Below are 27,341 nucleotides of genomic sequence, written 5' to 3' on the forward strand. Positions count from 1 at the left end.
GATCCTGCTGCCGCACTTTTCCCCTTTCAAAGCTGTATCGCCATTGAGCGGGACCAGATTTAACGCGTGGGCTCCACGGTGCAGGGAAGCAGCTGAAACATCTGCCATAAGCACAAGAGTTTTGAGAAATGAGGCGATTATTTTGCTCACAAGTTCCCGTTGGATTCTTTGGTTGAAGGTACGATGTGCAGATGAACCCGTCCCCGGGGCAGAGGCGGCGCGTTCGCCCCGCGCAGCAGCCGCAGACCCGCGCGTTTCGCTGCTCGGTCCGGACGCTTCTGTCACAGCGAACAACGTAGAAAATGTTTCTTAGTGTCACTTCATATGGCTCAATCGGTGAAATTTAGTGTGGGATTAATGACACCCCAATGCCCGTGTTGTGGAGCTCCCTTCGCTCTGCTGAGACGGCCGCAGGGCAGCTGCACACTGGTTAATTGATGCTTTCTCAATTAAAAATTGATTAAAAAGGGAGGGGTGAGGGCAACGGGGGTCTGTGCTATACCAGGAATAACACCGAATTTTCCCCCGAGTTGAGAAACTGAAGACAAAGCAGAAAACAGTAACGCCAATTACTGCTCACAACAGCAAAATGATGTGCGAAAAAGAGACAAATTCTCTCTCTGGAATCATGTAAACAGTTGTTGTTGTTAAATTGCATATTCAGCTCTGAACAGTTCAAAGCAAGAAGCAGCAATGCAGGAACAGCAGAAGAGAGTCCAGGGCGAGTGATGGACAAAAGCAAACGGTGTTTTCTGTGGTGCGGCCGCTTTCCCCTCGGCAGCAGCACTAACAGCGTCTCAGCCCGCGCGGTTGTTCCCCAGGCAGCGAGGGCTGTAGCTGGAGGTCAAAGCACAGGCACAGGCTTGTGGTCAGCTCCAGATTTTTACCCATTTTCCCCCGATTTGTTACAGTTTCTGGTCCATGAGAACAATGAGACGGGTCAGAACCGCGGAGGAAACAAACCCGGGACTCGCGTCACCGGCGCGGCCGGAGGAGCAGGGACACTGGGGACTCAGGAACGGGCATGTCACATGGACTTTGTTCTGTAAGAAAAGTTCAGTACAGCAATAAAAGGCAAACAGAGGTAAACAGAGCGGGTCGGTCACAGCCGCCTGTTGGGGAAAACCCTCCACCACCACCAAAAAACACAAACAGAAAACAAAAACAAAACAAAAAGAACAAACCAAACCAAACGCACCACCCTCCGAGGTTCCAGCTTCACCTCCTGAATCAACTTTCCCTTCTGAGCACGATATAAACAACTTAATAATTTCTCTTCCTAGAGCAACTGGCTTACAATTCTTAATGATTGCCCTACACCTGAAGTGTAAGGACCATCATGAGCGTCTGTCCTTTTAACACCAATTAATACGTGTGGCAAGAGTTGCATTTCAATTAGGTAAAATAGGGACAACTAAAAGTAAAAACTCCCATTTAAACCATCTAAAGTTAAACCCACCAACTTTATTATTTTTCCCACACAAAATGTACGTTCTTGTTTCCTGGAAATCCAAAGCACAAGAACGATTCCAGTGCAGATGGAGCCCAGGATGAGGCGCCGGGCAGAGCCGGGGACACGGGGACGTCTGGGGACGCCGGGGACACCGCGATCGCCTTGGGAATAGACCCCCCAGTCACTGGCATTGTTCACCACAGACGCCGTTTTAATCACGGTGGATGCCTGGGGTTTGTTTTTAATTACGTGACGATCTGAGCTGCGTGTTTGTGAAGACGATTGTCCCGGAGAGATGAACCGCGGGGCGAGGGAGGCGCCGGCGGCTCCGGCAGCTCTGCAGGACGGCGCCGATGGGTCGGCTGTGCCGGTGCAACGTTTCTTGGGTTGTCTTGCAGAAGACAATTATTTCTTTCCAGTGTCCCCATCGCGTCAGCTTGATGAACAAAAAATGTCTCAAAAAATATCCCCTGGTGAGAGATCAGCGAAAGGCGTCAACATATCCAAGCAAAACACAACCACGAGCAGCAGCCCGACGCACGGCTCCGTACAAATGAAGCGATTCACACACCCCAGCTGCCCCTCGTCCCTGAGCTTCCACAGCTTCTCAGCGCTTTTCGGTTGTTTCCGACAAAGACAAGCGAGGTGCCCTGATTTACAGGTGGTTGTTTTGCAGCCACGCTTTGACTTCCTCGAAGTTTCTGTCCATCCATTCGATGTTGTCCTCGATGGTCTCGATCGCCTGCTGCACGCACCGAAGCTGAGCGCTTTTCTCCCCGGCAGAACCGAAGAATTCTTTCACCTGTTGACAAAAGAGACGTGAAATAGCAGTTGATGAAGAGGCTGCAGCGTCTCCTGGGTGCACGGAAACCCAGCAAGACGTTCACGACACCCAAACCCACCCCGCACCCCAAGAACGGGGTGGAAACTCCACACAACCTCAGACGTGAGTTGGTGTTAATGGCAGATTAATGGCAGATATTTCAGAAGATACGGTGACCATACATATTGTACAAATTGCATCATTTTCTGATAATTTGATGGCTTCAATAAGAGGTCACAAAGCACAAGGAAAACACAAACGCATCACACGAAGGGAGTTGCTGGATGTCCCCGCAGCCTCACGCTGACTTGGTGCTCAGGGACTCGTGTGAGTCCCCACGGGAGACGCAGCCGCACGGGGGCGGACAGAGACACGTCCCCACGGTCCCTGCGCCGCGAGCGCGCGGGTTTAACCTGAACATGAGAACGACATTCTGTGGTCCTTCATTTTACACTTAACATAGCTGCATCACTTCTGGCTGTGTTTTGCCCTAAAGCTGAACATTTTAAAGGGGCAACAGAAGCAGCAGCTTCTGAGAAGATGACACCGTCATCAGAACCACACGTCCACCGGCCTGGGGTGTTTACCATCGACAGAGACTGGAACACGCAGATAAAATGATTATCACATGTGACACCCAGGAGCACGGAGAGTTATCCCAGAATAGAAGATGCAGAACAGTGCTGTATTTCTCCCTGTCATGCAGCATTCCTCCCCTCCCCTCCCCTCCCCTCCCCTCCCCTCCCCTCCCCTCCCCTCCCCTCCCCTCCCCTCCCCTCCTCCTCCTTCTCCTCTCCTTCTCCTCTCCTTCTCCTCTTCTCTTCTCTCTTCTCTTCTCTCTTCTCTTCTCTCTTCTTTTCTCTCTTCTCTTCTCTCTTCTCTTCTCTCTCTTCTTTATTTTCTCTCCTCTCCTCTCCTGAACAGGGGCCTGCCCAGGACTGAGCTCCTCATGCTCCGTAACCCAACTCATCCCAGCACAACCCTTCTCAAGAAAAACACAGGATCCGACCCCAACGTTTCACAACCCGTCATGCTTTACCACACTAGGATTCATTCCAAATTTTCATTTAATTAGCGCTACAGCTATTTATTTTAACCAGGATCTGAACGTCTTACCTGTGCAAGATGTGACCTTGTCGAGTACCGACTCGTCACCCCCGCAACAATTCCTGCTACGGAGTTCGAACCAAGCTCAAACCTGGCAAAAGGAAACACCCACACTCAGAGAACGTCTGGTTTTGTAGAGAGTTTTAGAGTAAAACTGGGCAGAGAGAACAGTAAAACAACTTCTGTTCCTTACTTTTCTACAATTTTCTCCCAATTTTCTTTCAAAAACTCCCAAGCCAGATGATAGCCAGAAGGGTTTTTGGCAACATATATAATAATGTGTGGAAGATCCTGAGTTCTTATGATGTCGCCACGCAGACCTTGATCCATCAACCTGGAATCAACAACAGGAATTGAAGTTCAGACCTGCGGACAAACGGACGCGTCGCCGTGCCGAGTTCACGTCCCGACACGGCGCTGCCGTGGGCTGCTGCAGGTTGCACAACGCGCCCCTCGCCACGTCCGTCCCGCTCCCGTCACGTCACGGTGACGGTCACTGGGCAGCCCCAGGAGCCCCGGTGCTGCTCAGCTCCCTTCGCACCAGGAAACCTCAGATTTCTATGAGAAACGTACAGTATATACACCTGTAACCAGAGTAACTACGGGGGTGAATATAGACGTGTCTGCCAAGCGAAGATAAGGTACTGAACGGCTGTTTTATTGTATTTTGTCCTAATTTGCTGCTGCAAATTCTGAGCACATTGACCCCTGGCACCGAAACAAAGAAATGGAAAGGTGCAGCTGCTTCCTCTGGCCATATTAACTCTATAAAGCATTTTATATACCATTAAATTCAAAGCCTATGAGACAAGGCTCTGAATAATTCTATTTTGTGTTTCGGTGTCCACAGATTCCCCCAACGCGTTTCTGTTCCCGCGGCGCTGCTTACCACCGCAGCTCCTCCTGGCGTTCGCTGAGGCTGAGCGCGAACTCGATGTTGTTTTTCTCCAGGTGGAAGGAGTGCAGCCGGTATTTGCGGAGCAGGAAATCCCACCCGCGCGGTGTCTGCGCGCCCACGGCGTACACGGCGCTCCGCACGTCCGCCGGCAGCCTGCGGGGAGGCAAACACCCGGTCACGCACGGTGTACTCAGGAGAACACGGGGAGACGCAGCAATGACACTGTCGCACTTCAACAGTCAGAGCTGACACTTCATTAAAAACACTTGTCCCTCAGGGGTGCTGGAACGTGATCCCCGTGCTGGGAAACAGTTAAACACTCCGGCTGCACCTCAGTCCTGCTCCTGCCTTGGAAATGACTTCCAGAAGTTCTGGACTCACCGTTCCTCTGTTTATTTTTGTATATTCCTTCCCTGGCTGTGCCCGGTCAGACACCAGCATGTTCTTCTTTGACCTGCCCAGAACAACCTCGCAGACACATTCTGGAGGATGTTTCAGCGAGTTCTTACATCACAATGAGGAACAAAAATCAGGTGAAGTTCAAGAGCAGCAGTTACCTATTTTTACAGCAGGCACAGGTCGATCTTCAGACAGATAAATGAGGGAACACATTACTTTCCCTTTTCAGGACATCCTTACAGCCCCAGCTGTGCAGCGCTGTTTGCACACAGAATCCCAGGATGTCAGGGGTTGAATGGCCCTGGCAAGCTCATGCAGTGCAATCCCCCCATGGAGCAGGAACACCCAGATGAGGTTACACAGGAAGGTGTCCAGGCGGGTTGGAATGTCTGCACAGAAGGAGACTCCACAACCCCCTGGGCAGCCTGGGCCAGGCTCTGCCACCCTCACCCCCAACAAGTTGCTTCTCCTCTTTCAGTGGAACCTCCTGTGTTCCAGTTTGCACCCATTGCCCCTTGTCCTGTCACTGGTTGTGACCGAGAAGAGCCTGGCTCCATCCTCCTGACACTCCCCCTTTCCATATTGATCCCCAGGAATGAGTCCCCCCTCAGTGTCCTCTTGTCCAGCTCCAGAGCCCCAGCTCCCTCAGCCTTTCCTCACACGGGAGATGCTCCACTCCCTCCAGCATCTTGGTGGCTGCGCTGGACTCTCTCCAGCAGTTCCCTGTCCTGTTGGAACTGAGGGGCCACCACTGGACACAAGATTCCAGGTGTGGTCTCCCCAGGGTCACACACCGCGCTGTGGAGGTGCCGCAAATGTGAAGCGCAAGATACCAACATTACGAAGGCTTAACCTGGGAGCACGGAAAGGACTGAAGTTTACCTCTTCTCATAAATTAACTCCAGTGTAATTAAACAGTGTGTCAGAGAAAACGGAAGCTGCTACAGGACAAACCTGAGGGTCCCGTTGGATTTCTGCCACTCAGTGAAGAGCTCGGTGGCCCGGCGCACGCAGGGCGGGTACCGGTGCACACAGGCGAACAGCAGCAGCGAGCTCCTCAGCAGCCGCGCCGACACCGACCCCTCGTCGCTCCATGACTGACCGTCAATCAGCTCCTTAAACAGGTTGACTATGTACTCCTAAAATTAGGGGACAACCAAGAGATACGCTGAAGTGCATTTCACGGGGTACGGGCAGAGTTAGGACGTTCCGGACATTTAAAACGTTACCTGCAGGCGTTTTTCTGTGCCACCCGCACCCCTCCTCTCCATCAGCCTGTACACGGGGATCAGCTCGCTCAGCCCTTGGAGCACGGGCATGATTTGTCGCTCGTGTTTCAGGTATAAAGTTAAATCAAAAGCTTTGGAAATTGACAATTTTTTTGTTCTAAGGAAGTAGAAGAAAGGGGATAAAACAAGTTACGGTGAAACTTAAAAGGCAAACTTTCAAGCACAATCCAAGCCAAATGTTTTTCAGAAATCTATACCAATAGGAAAGCCTTAAAGGCAGCTCCAAATCCCTTTTAACTTTGCTTTTTGAAACAAAATGTGGCTGAGGAGCTACATAGACTATGAAGCCTAATAACTAATCTCGGAACTAAGAAATGGGGTGTAGGGGAATGACCGATAAAGATCACCTTTCCCCCCATCTCTCGCACGCTGAGGTTTCCCCACACTCCTTGTCTCTGTTGCGCTCTCCCCACTTTCTGTTTTTCTCTACAAACCACAGACACAAAAGGAATCCAAGGACTGAGATAGCTTCCCCGCAGCACCTTTCTGCCTCGACACGTAGATATTTATGCTGCAGCAAACCTCAGAGCTGCAACCCACCTGCTGCGTTACCCGACTCTGCACACTCTCCTTCCTCTCCCAGGAACATCTCACTCATTCACTGAGAGCGAACAGAAAACGCAAGACATCCTTTCTCACTGCATTTCTTCATCCTGGTGCCAAACCTTTTTCTGCATCCTTTCCACATCAGCTCCCTGCACCTGTTCTCATTTTCTCCTTATTCACCTGCCTCAAAGTACTCGTCCTCGTGACCCATCACAAACAGACCCTGCGTCACCCAGTTTGCATCTCTAACAGTCCCGTTGCCCTTTCCATCCCAAGCTCCTTCAACACGCTGAGCAATCGTTCTTCACTCTCCTCTTTTGAAACAACGATCTCGGCTGGCGCTGCTGGCACGGCCCTGCAAGCTGCCACCTCACGCTCATCTGATCTCAATTGTCTTCAGCCCTCCCCAGCCCCATTGTTCTCGAATGCCGTGCACTCACATTGTCATCGCTTACAGGAATTAATCCTGTCTGCGATTGCTAACACAAAGATATATAAATCGTTTCAGTTTTAGGTTGGTCTGCTCATATCACGAAGACCAGAGTGACTTGTAAAACTCCTGCCACAACTACAGACAGCACTGACCTTGCAGCTTCAGACGTTTTGAAGCCGCACAATCAGTGCAGTCTCACTTTAACACATCTCAGGACTGTTGGATCAAGTGTCCTCTGGCTGAACGTTGCTCATTATACGCTAAAAGGATTACGTAATGCAATATGCAAATGTGTAACCAATTGGCTCTTTACGGTGTGAACATAGGGATAAGATTTTGTGTATAACGGTTGTTACTCTTCTTGCTGTTGTGCCGGCTTTATTCCAGCATCCAGCATGTTGTAATAAACAACATCTCGTCCCTGCGTGCTGTATTTGCTCACTGGCGCGCACAGCGGGTCGAGCCCTGTTTTGGGACAGCACTCAGACCGGCAGTCACGGCCGCGGGTGGTTCAGCTCTCTGCCCCCGGCTTGCAGAGCACCGTAAGTCACAGCACCGCAGAACCACGACCAACCCCGTCGCAATCACGTCACGTTCGTGGCTGTCACAGCCTTGTTTCCAGCTGACAAATGGCACCGGCATCTTTACAGGTGCAAAAATGTTACCTTAGTGCATCACAACGGCAGATTCCGTTAGCGTGTGTGTATGGGACACGACACAAGTCACTAAACACGCTTAGATAAATCTGCTGCAATCAAGATAAATCCCAGATTTACGCTGCCATGAACAAGAAAATACGCTCTATTTAACACATTTAATGAATCCTATATACATTACCAACACTTCCTCGGTGGTACATCCTCATAAACACCCAGTTTGTGTTTTCTCAGACATGGACAGAAGGCCATACCTCACGAGCTGGAATGCGTTGTTAACGAGACTTGCTCTGTCATTGCTGCTAATCACCGTGTGGTTCTCTTTCAAAAGGTTAATGAGACGATCCCATCCGTCATCTTCATAGTGCACAATGTAATACCCGTTCATGTCCACGTTGAATTTAACCCACTCCACCTCTTCTGGAAGGATAATGACATCTGGAAACAAAAACATTACTCACATTTTTCTTATTGATTCAAACACATACTAATACTATACCAAATAATGCTGCTACTCCCATCTCAGTGATGTAAAGAACACAGCAACATGGTTTATGTGTATATTTAAGAGACGGTTACAGTGATATTAATGAGCTGACAAAAATGTGCTTCTCTGATATTCGTACCTCCAGCTCCCCATCCTGAAAAAAAAAACACGCAAAACCAAAAGGCTTGCAAACAAACTTTAAATAAATTAGTCACCCAGTTAGCCAAAGAAATTACCTGCTTTAGTTGTCATCAAAAATCTCTGGACCTGGTTGGATTTACTGGTAATGTAGGTTAGTGGGATGTGCCACAAGTATCTATTGCAAAACAGAAGAGGTTTGATTAACGACAGAACTTTGTGAGAGCTCCTGCAGCATGTCCCAGTCCAGCTCCGAGGCATCTCTGTCGCCCCACAGCACCACAACGCGCGGCACTCGCAGCTCCGGCTGCAGCCGGGGCCGGATCCCCCCGACGGCTCCCACCAGTGTCCCCCGGCGCCACGGGCACGGCAGCTGTGACAGTGTGACCCTCACGGCCTGGTGCTGCCAGCGGGTCTGCAGCACCGCATCACCCAGTTCACACAGCCACCCTGGCACCCTGGCACCCAGTCACCCCGACACCCTGACACCCAGTCACACTGACACCCAGTCACCCCGACACCCTGACACCCAGTCACACTGACACCCAGTCACCCCGACACCCAGTCACACTGACACCCAGTCACACTGACACCCAATCACACTGACACCCAATCACACTGACACCCTGACACCCAGTCACACTGACACCCAGTCACCCCGACACCCAGTCACCCCGACACCCAGTCACCCCGACACCCAGTCACCCAGTCACACTGACACCCAATCACACTGACACCCAGTCACCTGGACACCCTGACACCCAGTCACCCCGACACCCAGTCACCCCAACACCCAGTCACACTGACACCAAATCACATTGACACCCAGTCACCCTGACACACAGTCACCCCAACACCCAGTCAACCCAGTTCACCCAGTCACCCTGACACCAAATCACCCAGTTCACCCAGTCACCCCGACACCTAGCACCTAGTTACCCTGACACCCAATCACACTGACACCCAGTTACCCCGACACCCAGTCACCCTGACACCCAGTCACCCTGACACCCAGTCACCCTGACACCCAATCACCCAGCTCACTCCGTCACCTGGACACCCTGTCACCCAGATGCACAGACACCTGGACACCCAGTTTACCCACTGACCCAGACCCCAGTTCACCTGGACACCCAAGACACACAGACACAGATACACCCAGTCACCCAGTTCACCCGGACTCCACCACTGCTGGCAGCCCGGCCAGGCATGGAGTGTCACCCACAACTCCCACCGACCCTGGGCTACAGGGGGAAAGACTCACAGCCAAACAGCCCAGGGAAGCTCAACAAACAGCAGCAATATCTCCCATTGCCCACCACCACTGGCCACAGGGGCATTTCGGTTTGTGTGAGATTTCCCGTTGTTCTCACCCTGCGGAGGAGGGAGAACCGTCCCCTTTCACGTAGCGCTCCTGCTGCAGGTGGACGTTCCTCCCTCTCAGCGTCACGGTCACCAGGGGAAAGCCCTTCTGCAGCGTCCACGTGTCCATCATCGCCCTCACGTCCAGAGCCTCTCCCTTCGTCCAGTGCTGGTCGGCAGGGAGGGAGGAAGACAACGTAAGAAGAGGAGGAAGGTGGGAGGATACTGATGGTGAATGGAAATGGGTGTGTAGGAGCTCTGTGCAAGCTGCTGTAAAGTTGTGGGTGTTCAGCTGGAGAAGAGAAGCTCCAGGACACCTTAGTGCACCTTTCAGTGCTTAAAAGGGGCCATGAGAAAGATGGGACAGACTTTAGAGCAGGGCCTGTTGTGACAGGACAAGGGCTGATGGTTTAAACTAAAGGAGGGAGATTCAGGCCGGACATGAGGAAGGAATTGTTGTCCTGAGGGTGGTGAGAGCCTGTGCCAGGTACCCAGAGAGGTGGTGGATGAACCGTCCCTGAGACATCCCAGGCCAGGCTGGACGGGGCTCTGAGCACCCTGAGCTGGTGAAGATGTCCCTGTCATGGCAGGGGGCTGGGGGGCTGGGGAGGGCCCTGCAGCACAAACCCTCTGTGATTCGGTGACCAAAGCCACCGCCACCTCCTGCTGGCTCGATCCATCCTGCTGACTCTGATTTTTCGTCCTGTTCTTGTGATAAGAGGAACAAAAGTGTTTTAGAAACCCCTGGGATGGGCTGTGGAGGTCCCTTCAACCCGAACCATTCCGCGGTTATACGACTCTGTGATCTCCTGAAGTGCTGACGCTTTTCAATCAGCCCTGGGTGCAGGGGCAGGATTTCCATCCAGTCTCAGAGAACGGACCTGAAGAAACCTACACTCTCCCTAGAACTACACTCAAGTGGCAAATGAGGCTTTTGTAATGTGCACATATTGATGCTACGGCACAGAACAGTAACAACGTGAGAAGGCACAGACACCCGTCACACTCCCAAATACCGACGGGTGAAAAACCAGACGCTTACTGCAGCTGACGGCGACTGTTGGCTTCTGCAGAAACCACCACCTTCTAGTTCATTTTTGTCAGTACCCACTGTAGGGCAAATCTGAAAGGGAAAAACATGTTTTGGTCATCCCTGTTTGATGCCATAAGCAGAAGGACTGGTCACAGTCTCCAGTAATAGACGCGCTATTCACGAGAAGTTAAGAAATTTGAAGAAAATAACATAATAAGGAACACTTGCATTCGTCATGCTGTTCCACAGGTCTGCATTTCTCGTATTCTTGTAGCTGTACTTCTGCAGGTACTGCACAAGTCCAGCTTTGAACACATCAGCAGTCAGGTAGTCCCTCAGCATGTTTAATATACAAGATCCCTGAAAAAAAGAGCAACAACGTGTTTCCAAAACGTCTCCTTATCTGGCAAGATAATTGTTTCAGAAGAACCTCGTGCCACTAATCTACACAACAGTTCACTTTTGTATGGCTCTCTGGTTAAAAAATAATCTAGTTTTACATATATTGAACCAGTACTCTGGTTTTTTGTCATCATTACTCTTAAAAATATTACTGATTAAGTTATGTTATTTTTTTAATTACTATACAAGCCAGCACCATATAATGCTCCAGTGAAAAATGCTCCTTGGGTTAAGAACCTAAAAAAAAAGGTTTAAGGCTAAACTGACACAGAACAAACAGAAGAAGTAAAGGCTCCTTCATTTTAGAAATGGAAAAGGCAACTGCGGTTTGAATCCACCGAGGTGTTTCGGACAAGGGGCAACTCAGGTCACAAAACCACTAACACCACGTGTCAGGGACACCCTACATGTGGGGTGAAATCAGTGACACACAACCGCAGAGCGCATGGAGTACAACAGTGAAACCAACAGCACTTATGTGCTTTACCTTCTCATAAGAAACGTCATCAAACATTTCTAAGATTTGAGCTGGATCTTCCACAGGAGTAGAGATGGGATGTGACGAATCTAGTGCATCCACTTCCATGGCATCAAAACATCTCCTCAAGAAATGGTCTTCCTGAGAGGAGGCAAAACCAAATATCACTACTCAGTTCTGCACGGTGACCGCTGAATCCCTACTCATTCACTTTTCAGCCTATTCTGCACGATATTTAAATTGTACGAAGAAAGCAAAACATATATTTCTTCTTAGTCCGGAGCATAAAACGACCAAAACAATAATACAGACAGCCAAGTGAGTTCTGGTGTTCTAAACTGAAATAGTCGAGCTAGTGAGGCTTAAAAAATAGGTCCAAAAAGATACGTGCACATTCCCACAGTCTGATGACAGGGTGGTCAATAATCATAAAACAAATTAAAAAGGAAAATACGGTGAATTTCACTACTATCACACCACTGTAGTGCTACGGCGAAACTCTGCCCAGATGCATTGTTCATCTCACTTTGGAATAAATTTCATATATCAGACTTCTGCTAAGCTAGTAGAAGGATTTTAGTGTGTTCAAGTCCAACCCTATTTGATGAAATAAGATAAAATGATTTCTTTACATTTTTGGAAGTCTAAATGTCTTTTTAAAAGAAGAATATGCTTTCACTGCGATCATTACCTTCCGTCATAGGCTCCTGAAAATATGTACATATAGTTAAATCAACATTCCTACCCTTCAGACATCACCTCAAAGAGAAATTATAAAGTGTTTCACAGCACAAATCTGCTTGATCTTTAACCTTATTAATTAGTGGAATTAGAAGACAGTTATAAAACAAAAGTACAGTAGCAGGTGCTTACAACTGCCAGCTCTGGGTGGGTAACACGGACCGACACAAACTCCATGAACTTGGCAAACCCCTCGTTTAACCACAGGTCGTTCCACCACTCCATGGTAACGAGGTTGCCAAACCACTGCGAAAAAAGGAGAAAAAGAGAGCTTCTGAATTGAAATACACGATTTATCACAAGAGCTGCTACTGAAACCACATTTATAGCGTGTTATTGTCCTCTAAGGAACCTTTTTAGAGATACAGCTTGCTTGGGCCTCTCCCCATTTAATTTCTCATTTTAACGGTAATTCACTAAAGCAGCGGCTTCCACTCACGTTCCATTAAAACTTGTAAAGAAGCCACCTGTGAAACAACTTGCCTTCCCAAAGTTCTACGTGCCTATTTTGGTGGCGTGCAATTAATTTCAAGGGCTGACAATGGTGCAGAGTCCCCATGGCACTGGAGCTGCGGAGCTGAACACATCTGTGTTTAGAGCCCCGATACGCACACTCACCGAAGCTGCTATTTTCATGTTATAGCCTCAAAATGCCCGTACCACAGAGGATCCATCAGCCCTGACCCCTCTGCAGGCCCACTCGAATCCCTCGTTCTTGCCCAAACCTGACCTGGTGAGCCAGCTCGTGGGCTATGACCATAGTAATCCACAGCTTAGAAGACGCCGAGGACTTCTCGGGGTCGTACAACAACGCGGATTCCCGGTATGTGGTCAGTCCCCAGTTTTCCATAGCGCCAGACTGGAAATCGGGAATAGCTGCCAAGTCTAGAAGAGAAAATAAAGAGGAAAAGCAATAAAAACAAAACACCACAGCACTAGTACCATTTTATTCAATAGAGAACCTGCTCGCTCATCCCACCGCCCGGCCACACAGGCACACGTGTCACACACACTCCCAATGGCTCCCTTACATATATTTGCAAAAACATATTTTAAAAAGCTCTGTACACAAGATGGGAGTTTCAGTTCCCAGTGGAGCTTCTCAAAATGTCCTTCAGTCCTCTGAATCACTCAGTCTAAAAGCCTTTGAGCCTAACGTGGTGCTGTATCAATACCCCAAATCACTGACTTTGTGCCAATGATTTTACTCGCTGTGCTTAGTAAGGCTCTTGAACGGATTCTGTTGTTTAACACTTACCTTGTTTGGGCAGCGGATACGGAATGCTGAAGTAGTCCTCGTAGAAGTCCAGAAGCTTCACCGCAGCGTCCAGGGCGTAGCCAGCCTGGTGGATCTTGTCGGGCGCCGCGTACACGGAAACCTGCGGCGGACACGGGCAGCGCGTCGGCCGGCACCCAGCCTGCAGGCTGCCCCAGGCACGGGTGCCCCGGTGACCGCAGAGGGGACACCCGAGCGCACGCTCGACTCCTCCCACACAGCGGTTATTAAGGCATTTGAAGAGAAATGCCATCGGAAGTGGGAATGCAAGTTTTGAAAGTTACCCAGCAGAACCACGATGCCCCAAGAAAGCTCCTACAATCTCCACCCGTACCACGTCAGAATTGTTCAACTGATAACGGGTTTAGTTTAGTGCTGATGCTTCATTAAAACTGTATTTCATTTGCCTTAATTACATGAAACAAACTATGTTACCAGTATGTTATGTGTTAGGTTATGTGTTAGGTTAATGTGTTATGTTAATGTGTTATGTTAATGTGTTACGTTATGTGTTATGTGTTGTGTTACGTTGTTATGTGTTATGTGTTGTGTTATGTGTTACGTGTTATGTGTTATGTTATGTTGTGTTGTGTTATGTTATTTGCAAACCTGTTACCAATGCTTTTGAAATTAATAGAGGTCAGAATGCAAACTAACCATCTAATTACAAAACCAATTTCTTTCTCTCCTTTCATTCCTGTAAAATGTCAAGATACATAAATCCAATGATTTAACTGAAAAGTAAATCGTTATGTATTGACACAGACTTAAATACTAAAGAGCTGTGAGAAGATGAGACTGAGTTACCTTAATTCCATGACTGGTCGTTTTGCTGATGGATTTAAAATCCGAAACGATGAAGGCCACGAGGTACGTGCTCATCTTGACCGTCGTATCAAAATGGTCTTCAACGAGCCAGGGCGTTAAACTCACAGACTTCACCTAAAAACGTGGAGACCAACAACGGTTGTGTTTCTTCTCAGTTTAAAAAGACGCAATTAATCTCACACAATTTCATCCGATTAGCAGCTGTATAAATCCCAGCAGCCGTTGTTACACAAGAGACGTGAACTCCCGCAAATTGTGGCTCAGTTACCACAAATATGTAGTTCAGCATAAAACGAGTTGCGTGTTGAGGCCTCACTTCTCCGCTCCTGGTTGCACAGAGCCTTAGCTAACTAATTCAGACCTGGAACGTATTTAGCGCCCACTCCTTAATCACTACTTTATGCATTGATCTACAATGCACCTGTGGAAGGAGTTTCGGGGGTGCTGTCCCCTGATTTATAAAGGTTATTTTCCTTGCAAACCAGCAGCTAACAGTACAGAAGAAATTACAAAGAATCACCTACACCCAAAGTAAGATCAAAGTACAAAACACGGTTAACCCTGTATACTTAGTATTTGTAATCACAAACAGTATCTGTAGAGATTATACATATGGCACTTTGACTCAGATGTTTTTTTGAAGTGTAAATTACTTTTTCACAGAGAAGGTGCTGCTTATCTGACAATTAATACACATGAATCGTGTATTTATTCATATATATATGTATCATCATTGATCTTAAAACCTAAGATCAACATAGAAAGCATTTCCTAAGTAAAACGGGGACTATGGAGACTGCGTTGTGCTGCTCATTCTCACGCCTCTGCTGAGCAGCAGGAACCCACACAACGCATCATTATCTTAATTTCTTCTTAGCTTTGTGTCAAGACAGCAGCACCACGCTCTCAGGAGAGAACTGAGGGGATGTCCAGCGCCGGTCTGGATGTTCTGCTCTCCTTTCGCTTTCAGTTTCAGAGACCATCAACCAACAGCACACGGTTCAAAGTTCCACCTACAATGGGCATGTTGGACAGCGCGAGGTGCTTCGGCTCCCTCCTGATCTTAACCGAGAACGTGGCTTTAAAGGCCGGCTCGTCGAAGCACGGGAAGGCCATCCGCGCCGCCGTCGGCTCGAACTGCGTTGCTGCAAGCACTCTAAATGGGGGGAAAAAAGGGTTTTGGTCACACACCTTCACATGCACGGCATTCACCCCTTTAGTGTGAAAACAGTTAACTTCAAGTTTACAAAATAACTACCGGTACTACCAAAAACTTGTGCATGTCACGGACCGATTACCATTTCTCAGTCTGTGGTGGGCAACTGAGGCGGCCGAAGGAAGCCTGACCGAAGTCCCCTGGAGGGGCTGCGGAGCACCAGGCCCCGCAGCTGCCATGGCTGCTCCACCACGACCCAGGGAACCTCAGCACAGACACACACGGAGCTGCTGGAGAGGGGCCAGAGGAGCCCCAGGAATGACCTGAGGCTGAAACAGCTCTGCTGGGGACAGGTGAGAGAGCTGGGGTGTTCACTGGAGAAGAGAAGCTCTGGGAGACCTTAGTGCACCTTTCAGTGCTTAAAAGGGGCCCATGAGAAAGATGGGACAGACTTTTGAGCAGGGCCTGTTGTGACAGGACAAGGGCTGATGGGTTAAACTAAAGGAGGGAGATTCAGGCCGGACATGAGGAAGAAATTGTTGCCCTGAGGGTGGTGAGAGCCTGTGCCAGGTACCCAGAGAGGTGGTGGATGAACCATCCCTGAGACATCCCAGGCCAGGCTGGACGGGGCTCTGAGCACCCTGAGCTGGTGAAGATGTCCCTGTCATGGCAGGGGACTGGGGGGCTGGGGAGGGCCCTGCAGCACAAACCACCTGCGGTTCTGTGGATCAGTGGATGCTTTGGCGGAGTCAGGCCCAGCAGGGCCAGAGGCAGGAGCCCCACCACACACCACCCGTGGGCTGCGAGGTGCTGCCTGACCTGCCGCAGGAGCCCGACCACTGGAGTAGCTTGGGACACAGAAAACTGAAAGGTGGCAGCATTTTCTAGAAGCAGCTACTCCATGTGGCTGCATTTCATAGAATCACAGAATCGTTTTGGTTGCAAAAGCACCTCAAGGTCACCGAGCCCACCCATTCCCACCCCTGTCCCTGCCCCGTGTCCTGAGAACCTCACGTCCGTCTGTCCAGCCCTCCAGGGACGGTGACTCCAGCGCTGCCCTGGGCAGCCTGCCCCACCCCACTCACCCCAGGGAACCCGCCGTATCTCGTTGTAACACCCACCGCACCTGAGCTCCCCGTCCCGGGTGCGGTAGGTGCTCCGGTAGAAGCCGCGGAAGGTGTCGGAGAGGTTGGCCCGGTACTGCAGGCTCAGGGTGTAGTTCCCGGGGCGCAGGGGCTGCGCGGGCAGCAGCGCCAGCTGCTCCCGGTCCCGCCGCTCCAGCACCCGCAGCGGCCGCCCCGGGGCGGCCCCGCCGAGCGCCACGGCCGCCGCCGCCACCCGCAGCCCCTTGGCGTGCAGGACGATGGCGCCGGCCGGCCGGGCGACCCGCAGCTCGATGTCGGCGCGGCCCGCGAAGCTCAGCGTGCTCAGGTTGGGGTGGAGGAGCAGGTGGTACCGCAGCGGCTCCACGTGCGGGGGCAGCCGCACCGCGTCCCAGGGGAACGGGCCGCCGGGCGCCCCCGCCGCCAGCGCCACCAGCGCCACCACGGACACCAGCGACACCGGCCCCGCCACCGGCCCCACGGGCCGCCGCCGCGCTGCCATTGCCACCGCCAGAGCCCCCGGAACCGGCCGCCCCGCCCGCAGGCCCCGGCGCTGCCGCCGCCGCCCGGAGAGCGAAAGCGAAAGTGACGCGGAAAGAAAGCGGCTGCGCCCGGGCAGGGGAGGGACAGGGCGGGCCGGGCCGGGCAGGGGAGGGACAGGGAGGGCCGGGCAGCGGAGGGACAGGGCGGGCCGGGCCGGGAGGGACAGGGCGGGCCGGGCCGGGAGGGACAGGGAGGGCCGGGCAGCGGAGGGACAGGGCGGGCCGGGCGGGGGAGGGACAGGGCGGGCCGGGCCGGGGGGGACAGGGAGGGCCGGGCAGCGGAGGGACAGGGCGGGCCGGGCCGGGGGGGGACAGGGCGGGCCGCGCTGCGGGGCGGTGGCTCCTTTGCTGCTGCTCCTTTGCGTCTCCTTCTCCTCCTTCTTTGTCCCCTTCTTCTCCTTCTCATTTTCCTTCTTCTTCTCCTCCTTCTCATTCTACTACTTCTTCTCCTTCCCTTCTTTCTCCCTTCTCCTTTTAGTTCTTCTTGTTCTCCTCATCCTTCTTCTTCTTATTCTCCTTCTTCTCATTCTCATTCTACCGGTCCTTCTTCTCATCTCGTTCTTCCTTTCTCCTCCTTCTCCTTCTATTTTTCTTCTCCTCCTTGTCCTTGTCCTCCTCCTCCTCATTCTCATTTTACTTGTTCTTCTCCTTCTCTTCTTTCTCCCTCTTTCCTTCTCTTCTCCTTTTCATTCTTCTTATTCTTCTTGTCCTTCTTCTTCTTCTCCTCTTCTTTTTCTCATCTTGTTCTTTCTTTCTGCTTCTCCTTCTCCTTCTCCTTCTCCTTCTCCTTCTCCTTCTCCTTCTCCTTCTCCTTCTCCTTCTCTTCTTTCTTGTTCTTTCCTTCTTCTTCTCTTTCTTCTTCTTCTCATTCTACTTCTTTTTCTTCTCCTCTTCTTTCTCCTTCTTTCCTCCTTCTCCTTCTCTTTCTTGTTCTCCTCCTTCTCCTTCCTCTTCTCTTTGTCTTCTTCTCCTCCTCCTCCTTCTTCATAATACTAGTACTACTGTTATTATTGTTTCTTACTACTTATTCATCACTGATGCCTTGTGACTGCTGGGTAAAGCGGACAGCTTACTCCTGGAGCGCTATCGGGCGGGGGGTTGCAGTCACCACCTCTGGGGCGGGAAGGGTGGGCTGCAAGAGGACGACTCTGACAGGGCGCTGTGGGCCAGCGGGACTTCAGCGGCTCACGAGGGAAAAGCCTCACCTTCCAGGCGTCCTAAATTCCTGCTGCAGTTAATAAAACAGTCCAGAATAACGTCTTTTCTTACGGGCTTTTTGCAATTCTGCGTCTGTAAAACATGAACGAAAACATTAACAAAATCTTGGACAAGTAGCTGAGGACTGAGAACCTCTGAAAACGCCTTTCACATTTTACATTACTGGGGCGTTTAAAGCAATTTCATATATTGTATACACACACCGTGACATATTAACAGAATACAGGAAACACTGGTGGTCTTACCTTAATTCTATCTATTAATTCTATCTATTTAGTTCCCAAATGTTCTCATTTCCACGTTTGAAACACTAATCTTTGTATTTTAAATCAAAAAACTTGAATAAAAAGCACCTGTAAGAGAAGCAAAGAACTGTCCTTCCGTCTCAAACATCGGATGGAGACAAAAGGCTGATTTCATCCGGGATCTTGCAGAAAATCGGAATGTCACAGCAACCTGAAGCCGAAAGCAAGTGCCCCAGGGGCGCTTTGCTGACAGGGCTTGTCTCACACAGAGCAATGAAAGATAAATCTTAGTTATTTTGCATGGCAAATACAGCACTTTGGAAATCACTTAGCGAGGGCTAAATTAACAGATTGCTGAACATAATTCCTGCAGAGCTCAGGAGTTAAAACCTTGGGTATTGATAATACGGAGCTGCTTTGGTGCGAGCAAATGCAGAACAGTCGTTATGAGTCTGAAGACGATCGACACAGCAAGAAGGAGCTTGACCTGTTTCAAGGCTGTTCGCTAACGATTTGTATGCACATAGTTATCAAAGGTCCTTCTTAAAAGTAATAAGTGATAATAATAATTGATTAAAACAATCAAATAAAAAAACAAGAAGCAAACAAAAAAACCCCACGTGTAGTTTTAATTACATTAGCTTCATTGTGCTAAGACGGCGGAAGGCAGGTATCTGCTTTTCAGCACCACATTTGCGTTGTGCAGAGCCGTTCCATCCCAACCATCTCCCCATAAAGCCTCTGAACACCTCAAGATTCCTTCTGCTAAGAAATAAAGCCAAAAGAAGCAAATCAGTGCCGTTTTATCACAAAGAGCTGTATTGCTGTTAATGAGAAGGAGAAATAAAAGGGCATTATGATGCTGATATGATAAAACACGTTATCAACACACATGAAAACTAAACCGAGATTTCCTACAGTTGGGAGTAGCTTCCCATGGTTGAGAACGTGTTCCTGTAATTAAGAAAACCATGTATGGTGGTGTTATAATCCTCGCAGCCTTTTTTTTGGCAAAACGGTTTACCTGGGTCGCCCAAGTTTTCCAAAACTTTTTTTTTTGAGCAATCACCAAACTTCAGGAGGCTTCTTTTTAATTTTAAGAATTAAAACCATCCCAAAACTGAGGGTTATTTCAAATAACGCCAGAATCGAACCTCAGACTGGCACAGCTGGGCTCGTCGTTGGAGGCCGGTCCTTTGAACATCAGGCAGCATCACAACGTTTATGTTGGGGAAAAAACACCTTTTGCACTTTTTTAAATTAAAAAAAAGACATCGAATTTTGCATCTTTGAGGTTTTTCTTCACGTATACATGCTTGGCATCAGCAACATTCTTTACTCCAAAATGCCTTTTTAGCAGCCGCTGCAGTAACTCTGACGTTCAAATTAATAACACCCCCTTCGCTGGTTCGTCACTGGATGATTCACGTTAAAGCCACTGTCGAGGGTTTAGATTGCGGGGTGACAATAAAACCGTGGCAGATGTATTGTTAACCCCCTCCACCCCCCACTTCCCCCTTTTTGCCCCCCCTCTCCCCCCTTCCCACTGGTGATCGCGAGGGAAAGAAGGACAGAGAGAAGAGATCTGGAAAAATGAACAATGTTTTACTAATGCTACTAATAAGAATAGAGAAAATAATACAAAATATACAAAACCGATCTGGAAAGTCTCAGCAACCGCAGAGCCGGCAACCAAAGTCCTGGACTGGACTCTGCAGCCAACCGGAGCTGGATTCAGCCTGTCACTAGGCCTCAGTTCGCAGGGACGACTAGCAAGGTCCTCTCCTAATGTCGGCCATAGGGAAAAGGGAAAAAAGGGACGAGATCCTCGTGATCTCCCAGTTTTATATGAAGTATTCACGTGAATGGGATGTTATACACAGTTGGTCAGTTTCTCGGTCACTTGTTTCTCGTCGCCCCTCTCGCGAGATGTCCATCCGTGCTTATCAATAAGTTTACATTCCATTGCTAGGTTTACCAAAACATGTGTCTGGTGCTCCAGGAAAATGCAGTTAATATGAAGCTTGAGCTGACAGGCAAAATTCACTGAAGGAGAAACTTGTTTTTAACAAAACCAGGACAGCCACATCGGTTGTTTCGAGAAGTGGGAGATGTGGGCAATGTGTGACAACACCGGCAGGACAACACACCGCCAGTGTGGCAAAATGCAACCCCCCCTCCCTCCCCTCCCTCCTTCAGTATGGAAGCAGTGGGCACATCTCCCTCTCTCTGCTACTTGAGGCCAACAGCTTCTTTTGTTTGGCCCAGAGCCCCCTGGCCAGGGCCATTAGGAGAAGGGAGTGCCGAGCTGCTGGGCGCCTGCAGCCAGTGGGGGGGATGTTTTGGCTTCGGGGGCACCCACAGCCAGGGTGGGGGTGCAGAGAAGCTTCTAGAATGCCTACAGTCAGATCTCATCAGCCAGTGTAAAAACGGGACTCTCGTCGAGACTGGGCCCATTGTCGCGGGTCTCTCGGAGCACGAGCGAGATGCTGCCGCCCAGAGCCCCCTCCCGGGATGGGGACTGCGCTTGCCTCGCCGCCACGGCTGTGAGTGAAACTTCTCGCAGGATTGCGAGTGTATTTGTACTTTCCGTGCACATTTGCACGTGTAACTTTCCGCGCTCCATATGAGCCCGTGTAAAATTAATCCTCACAGAATCGCGGGTGTATTTTCCTTCCGTGCACATATGCACGTGTAACTTTCCATGCACATTTGCACACGTACTTTAAATTATTTCCTCGCACAATCGCGAGTGTATTTTCCTCCCGTGCTTCCACATAAGCACGTGTAGGATTCCGTGCACACTTGCACGTGTAAGTAAATTAACTCTCGCAGGGTTGCGGGTGTATTATAAATTTACCCTCGTGGAATCACGACTGTATGCTTCCCGTACTCACTACGAGTGCGTGTATCTCTTTAAAATAATCCCACACCGTGTTTAGGCAAGTGTGTGCTCCTCCGGGACTCGGGGCCGGCTCCGGCATTGTTTTGGTGAAGCCACGTGCATGCACTCTGTGGACCGCCTGTTGTATTAGTTGCTGCCCCTTAAATAATGTTCCTCAGCTGATATCCGAACCTGTATTCAAGTCACTTTTGGAGTGCTAAAACCCTGTTTCTCACCGGTCTAATAAAAGTTGGTTTGGACCCTGTTGTCCCTTAAATTAACCTCGGGGTGCCTCCGTGACAGCCAGTGAACCACGGAAACACACCTGAGCCGGTGTTTTCCGCTGAGTACAGCTGCAGAGAGGCAGAAAGTCCCCCTTGTTTCAAATTACAACATTAATAATCACACTCCAGCCCCACAGAGCTTCTCACAAACCAGAAACTCAACAACAACAGAAACTTAATGCAGAAACAACAACAGAAACTTCTACTGAAGTATCGCTATTCCTACATTTAACCCATTCTCGAGATTTCTGACTTAATTTGATCTTTTGGGAGAAAAGGGGGTGGAGATACAGACTGAGGAGATACAGACTGAGGTTTCTCTTCTTGTGGAGCTACAGACTGAGGTTTCCTACTGACATCTAGAAATGGCCACACGAATATTCTATCTTAAAAACTGATTAAAAGCCAAAATGCGCCTTTCAAACAAGAACGTTGTTGTTGCTGCGGTGTGTTTTGGTTTGATAGCGGAGCAGGCCAGGTTTCACACCACCATCAACAACTCCACAGTGCAGCATTGCTGTGCAAATACTGCACAAGGAGCCTTTAGAACATAAAGTTATTTGCAGTACAGCTTTAAAATACTAAGTGAGCATTTTGCTCATTTGTGCAAAAATAAGGAAAACAAGATCAAAAAACCAACCCCAAACAACAACGTGCTTTGGGAACCAAAGGCTCAGATACATTAATTCCATTCTCACCAACCTGCACCAGGAAAACTGTGGAAGTTACTGCTCAGCCCCTAAATAGAATCTCAGATTAATTCAAAGCCAAACGTTCTTCGGATGTGTTGTGCAAATTATAGGACAATATATTAAACAACAGTCTTGGCAATACCGCAAGATTACTTTGCCTAATTAAAGCATTTTTTTTCACACATTTGAGACACTGTTAACAGTGGATTAAAAGCCTACACTGTGAAATGGTTTCATACCAATTATTAGCCCACGTAAAACGTCGCTTTTTAAATAAATCCCTTTTTATTATTTTTTTTTTAATGCATGAGTATTTTTGAGTAAAATAGACCTGATTTTAAGTGCTGCTCTGCAGGGACTTTGCAGCAAGTGGACTGGTGTCAGTGAACTGCTGTACGTTACACAGAACTTGGGGTTTGCCCAAATCACCCGCAGGTTTAAGTCCAGACACAGCTGCTCAGCTACACACAGAGACCGCAATTCTGAACCACCTTAAGGGTTTAAACGGTGAAGTCCTTAAGGAACGAACTGCGGAATCCTATCTATGAATTCTATCTATAGTTCTATAACGTTCTAAATGTATGTGGTATCTGCGGGACACGGGAAGAGTTAAATGCCAGAGTTCTAACGGAATGAACTATGGAATTCTACCTACCAATTCTATCAATTCTATCTATCTAGTTCTAAAACGTTTTAAAGATGTGTGGTATCTGCGGGACAGGCGGCAGCCGCAGGCCAGACGCAGGGCCTTGCCGCGGCGTTGCTATGGCGCACGGCGTTGCTAGGAGGCGGGGAGTTCCGGTCGGTTCCTCACGTGACCGCCCCTCCATCCGGTCGCTCGCAAGATGGCGGCGGCGGCAGCGGTTCGCGGGCGGCGCTTCAAGTGGTCGCTGGAGCTGGCGGCGGCACCGGGCGGGCGGTGAGGCCGGGGGGGGGCTCAGGGGCCCCGGGGAAGATTCTGAGTGGCCCGGGGTCCCCCCGGCCTCACCTGGCCCGCTCTTTTCCCTGCAGGCCCCGCGGAGCCGCCGAGGGCCGCGGGCCGCTGGGGTTCGCCGAGCGGCAGCTGGGGGAGGGCGGCGTCCACGAGAGCGACAAAATCCTCATGGAGAAGGTGGGCGGGGTCCCCTGTGGGGGGTTAGTCCCTGTCGCAGACACCCGGGTGCCCTGTGGGAGGTGTTTCCCCCACGCCCCGGCCGCCTGGGTCCCCTGTGGGGGTGTCCCGCACAGCCGTGTCCCCTCTCCCGCAGCGCTGCTGGGACGTGGCGCTGGCGCCGCTGAAGCAGATCCCCATGAACCTGTTCATCATGTACATGGCCGGCAACACCATCTCCATCTTCCCTGCCATGATGGTCTGCATGATGGGCTGGCGGCCCCTGCAGGCACTCATGTCGCTCTCCGCCAGTGAGTACGGACCCCCCGGGTGTCCCCGGACACCCCCACGGCATGACAGCCACCTCCAGCCCCACAGCCGCTCCCACAACAGCCCCCACCGAGTGTGTCCCCCACATCACACCTGTGCCAGTTGCCCCCACATGTCCCGCAGCATTCGCCCCTGTGACAGCCATGCCTGCATGTCCCCAAAGAGCCGCCCTTGCACCAGCTGTCACCAGCAGACACCCCCAGGCCCCCATGCACCCCCTTACAGTCACCCCTGTGAGAGTCACCCCCACATGTCGCTCAGCAGCCACCCCTGTGACAGTCACCCCTCCCTGGCCCCCAACATGCCCCTGTGCCACGCCCACCCGTGACGCTCCCCTGCGCCCATCACCACCCTCTCCCCCACGGTGCCGGGCACACAGGTGACAGTGACACCCCTGTCCCCCTGTCCCCGCAGCCCTGAAGGCGCTGGAGAGCTCGAGCCGGCGGGCGCTGCAGGGGCTGGTGTTCCTGGTGGGCAACGGGCTGGGGCTGGCGCTGGCCCTCTACAAGTGCCAGGCCATGGGGCTGCTGCCCACGCGCCCCTCCGACTGGCTGGCCTTCGTCACCCCCCCGCAGGTATGTCACCACGGCTCCCGGGCACCGGGGTCCCCTGACCTGCACGCGGGAGTCCCCCCACTCACCCCTTTCTCTCTCCCCTCGCAGCGGATGGAGTTCACTGGGGGGGGCCTGATCCTGTGACCTTGTGCGACCCCCAATAAAGGTGATGGCAGGATGGTGACGTCATTTTTGGGGGGAATTCCCAGGGTTTTGGGGCTCAGGAGGCACTTGGGTGAGTCAGAATTAAAACTCTTTGTTGGTGGTGTCTGCTGGGAATGCTGGGGCCTGTACTGCTGGTGCTGGGGTCCATACTGGGAGAGCCCCGGAACTGTAATCGGAGCCTCAGGGCCCGTACTGGGAGCACTGGGAGAGCCCCGGAACTGTAATCAGAGCCACAGGGCCCATACTGGGAGCCACAGGGCCCATACTGGGAGCACTGGGAGAGCCCTGGAACTGTAATTGGAGTCTCAGGGCCCATACTGGGAGCACTGGGAGAGCCCTGGAACTGTAATTGGAGCCTCAGGGCCCATACTGGGAGCACTGGGAGAGCCCCGGAACTGTAATCAGAGCCACAGGGCCCATACTGGGAGCACTGGGAGAGCCCTGGAACTGTAATCGGAGCCTCAGAGCCCATACTGGGAGCCACAGGGCCCATACTGGGAGCACTGGGAGAGCTCTGGAACTGTAATCAGAGCCTCAGGGCCCATACTGGGAGCCACAGGGCCCATACTGGGAGCACTGGGAGAGCCCTGGAACTGTAATCGGAGCCTCAGAGCCCATACTGGGAGCCACAGGGCCCATACTGGGAGTGCACTGGAAGAGTACTGGGAGTGCTAGGAGTGGTCTTGGTATCTGTACTGGAAGCACTGGGGGCCACTGGAAGCACTGGGAGAGCACTGGAGCTGCACTCAGAGCCTCAGGGCCCGTTCTGGGAGTCACAGGTCACATACTGGGAGCACTGGGAGTGCACTGGAAGCCCTGGGGCCCACACTGGGATCGCACTGGGACAGCCGCGGCCCAGGCTGGCCCTGTACTGGGAACACTGGGATTCGTACTGGGATCTTCAGCTGTAGCTCATGCTGGCGCCAGACTGGGAGCACTGGGGTGGAGGTGGGCAAGCCAGTGTGGAGGCTGTGCGGTACTGGGGCGTACTGGGCCATACTGGTGTGCTCAGTCCCTATGGCCTGCTCGCCCCTCAACTTTTGCCATTTTGCCCCATTTTGACCCCGCTTTTCCGCAGTTTTCCCTGGGTTGCCCAATTTTGCCCATTTTCACCCCATCTCCTCCTCTTTGTTCTTGGCGTTGCTCCATTTTTTTCCTGTTTTTTCCCCCATTTTTCCCTGCTTTCGTCCTATTTCGGCCCATTCCCGCCATTCTTGCCCCAACCCCCTTCACTGGCTGCGTTTTCCCCATGTTGCCTCATTTTTGCCCTTTTTTCCTGGTTTTGACCCATTTTGCCTCATTTACTTCCTGTTTCCTCCTTGTTTCCCATTTTCTCCATTCTCTGTTTTCCCCCTTTTCCCTGTTTCTTCCCCTTTTCTTGATTTTGCCCCATTTCACCATTTCTCGCCCCATTCACAAATCACTACCCCACATTTTTCCCCATTTTCCCACAATCTGCCCTCAAGTTTTATCTCATTTTCCCCTGAATTTTGTGTATTTCTGCCCCATCTCCCCATTTTTCCCCCATTTCTCCTTTTTCCTGGTTTTGTCCCCACTTTTTGCCCATTTGTGACCCATTTTTCCCTTTGTCCTTGTTTTGCCCCGGTTTCCCCCCAATTTGTCCCTTGTTCTTTTCCACATTCCCCCATTTTCCCCAGTTCCCCACCTTTTCCCATTTACCCATTCCTCCCATTTTTGCTCAGTTTCCCCATCTTTGCCCCGTTTCTCCCCCACCCCCTATTTCCCCAACTCCCCCGTTTAACCGTTTTTTCTGGTTTGTGGGGTTTGTTTTTGTTCGGCTGGTTTTGTTTGGTTGTGGTGGTGGCTTTTTCCCATTTTTATTCCATTTCCCGTTTTACACATTATTTTTCTCCCATTTTTGTCCCACTTCCCCCATTTTGCCCCAAACTCCCCCATTCACCCCATTTTGCCCATTTTCCCCCCATTCCGCCACTGCTGTATGTCACATCCCCCGTCCCCAGCACCCACCAGTGAGCACCAGTACAGACCAGTGCCCACTGGTGCTGCTCTGTGTTGCCTCCACTTTCCGGTATGGACCAGGACCCTCCCAGTACGGACCAGGACCCTCCCAGTATGGACCAGGACCCTCCCAGTACGGACCAGGACCCTCCCAGTATGGACCAGGACCCTCCCAGTATGGACCAGGACCCTCCCAGTACGGACCAGGACCCTCCCAGTATGGACCAGGACCCTCCCAGTACGGACCAGGACCCTCCCAGTATGGACCAGTGGCCCCTGTACAGACCAGGACCATCCCAGTATAGACCAGGACCCTCCCAGTATAGACCAGGACCCTCCCAGTATGGACCAGTGGCCCCTGTGCAGACCAGGACCCTCCCAGTACGGACCAGGACCCTCCCAGTATGGACCAGTGGCCCCTGTGCAGACCAGGACCCTCCCAGTATGGACCAGTGGCCCCTGTACCGACCAGAGCCCCATCCCACTGCATCGCTGGGGCCGCACCAGGGGGCGCCGTCCACACACATTGGGGGACTGACGTCATCAGAGGCGGGCAGATGACGTCACACCGATGCCTTCTGCGTCGCACGTACCGTGTCCCGCCCTGAATGTGACGTCACGTGACGCATGTCGTCTGACGTGACGTGATGATGTCACCGTGAGGACCGTCGCCACGGTCCGCCTGTCACTGTGCCGCGCGACGTCACTCCGTGCTGACAGCCCCGCCCCCGGGCCCGCCCATTGGTCAG

General features: G+C 51.3%; 2 protein-coding genes across 3 annotated transcripts; one reads left to right on the forward strand and one right to left on the reverse strand.

Moving 5' to 3' along the window:
* Positions 1–1,444: 1,444 nt before the first annotated feature.
* On the reverse strand, positions 1,445–17,214 carry LOC102094662 (endoplasmic reticulum aminopeptidase 1). 2 transcript variants are annotated; one of them, XM_065046564.1, is made up of 18 exons: positions 16,632–17,214; positions 15,367–15,505; positions 14,329–14,463; positions 13,504–13,624; positions 12,976–13,130; positions 12,378–12,491; positions 11,514–11,645; positions 10,853–10,984; positions 10,634–10,714; positions 9,603–9,760; positions 8,328–8,410; positions 7,859–8,042; positions 5,910–6,066; positions 5,635–5,819; positions 4,273–4,434; positions 3,577–3,717; positions 3,393–3,474; positions 1,445–2,255 (listed from the first exon to the last, which is right to left on the reverse strand). In XM_065046564.1, exons 1-18 carry the CDS (start codon positions 17,108–17,110, stop codon positions 2,109–2,111), a joined length of 2,787 nt encoding a protein of 928 aa, XP_064902636.1. In that variant the 5' UTR covers positions 17,111–17,214; the 3' UTR covers positions 1,445–2,108. The 2 variants fall into 2 exon arrangements, with proteins under 2 accessions (XP_064902636.1, XP_064902637.1); XM_065046565.1 differs by having other exon boundaries at positions 8,328–8,407; positions 16,632–17,212.
* Positions 17,215–23,262: 6,048 nt separating this feature from the next.
* EMC4 (ER membrane protein complex subunit 4) lies at positions 23,263–24,625 on the forward strand. Its single transcript, XM_065046588.1, has 5 exons — positions 23,263–23,392; positions 23,485–23,584; positions 23,721–23,874; positions 24,308–24,468; positions 24,556–24,625. Exons 1-5 carry the CDS (start codon positions 23,319–23,321, stop codon positions 24,589–24,591), a joined length of 525 nt encoding a protein of 174 aa, XP_064902660.1. The 5' UTR covers positions 23,263–23,318; the 3' UTR covers positions 24,592–24,625.
* Positions 24,626–27,341: the final 2,716 nt, after the last annotated feature.

This window comes from Columba livia, chromosome Z (genome assembly GCF_036013475.1).
Source record: "Columba livia isolate bColLiv1 breed racing homer chromosome Z, bColLiv1.pat.W.v2, whole genome shotgun sequence".
Classification (NCBI taxonomy): Eukaryota; Metazoa; Chordata; class Aves; order Columbiformes; family Columbidae; genus Columba; species Columba livia.

Coding starts and splice junctions, on each gene's coding strand:
- EMC4 (XM_065046588.1), top strand. CDS start 23,319: ATGGCGGCGGCGGCAGCGGTTCGCGGGCGGCGCTTCAAGTGGTCGCTG. Junction 23,393..23,484: donor GCGGCGGCACCGGGCGGGCG/GTGAGGCCGGGG, acceptor TTTTCCCTGCAG/GCCCCGCGGAGCCGCCGAGG. Junction 23,585..23,720: donor ACAAAATCCTCATGGAGAAG/GTGGGCGGGGTC, acceptor CCTCTCCCGCAG/CGCTGCTGGGACGTGGCGCT.
- LOC102094662 (XM_065046564.1), bottom strand. CDS start 17,110: ATGGCAGCGCGGCGGCGGCCCGTGGGGCCGGTGGCGGGGCCGGTGTCG. Junction 13,131..13,503: donor GTATCCGCTGCCCAAACAAG/GTAAGTGTTAAA, acceptor TTTCTCTTCTAG/ACTTGGCAGCTATTCCCGAT. Junction 12,492..12,975: donor CCCACGAGCTGGCTCACCAG/GTCAGGTTTGGG, acceptor CTTTTTTCGCAG/TGGTTTGGCAACCTCGTTAC.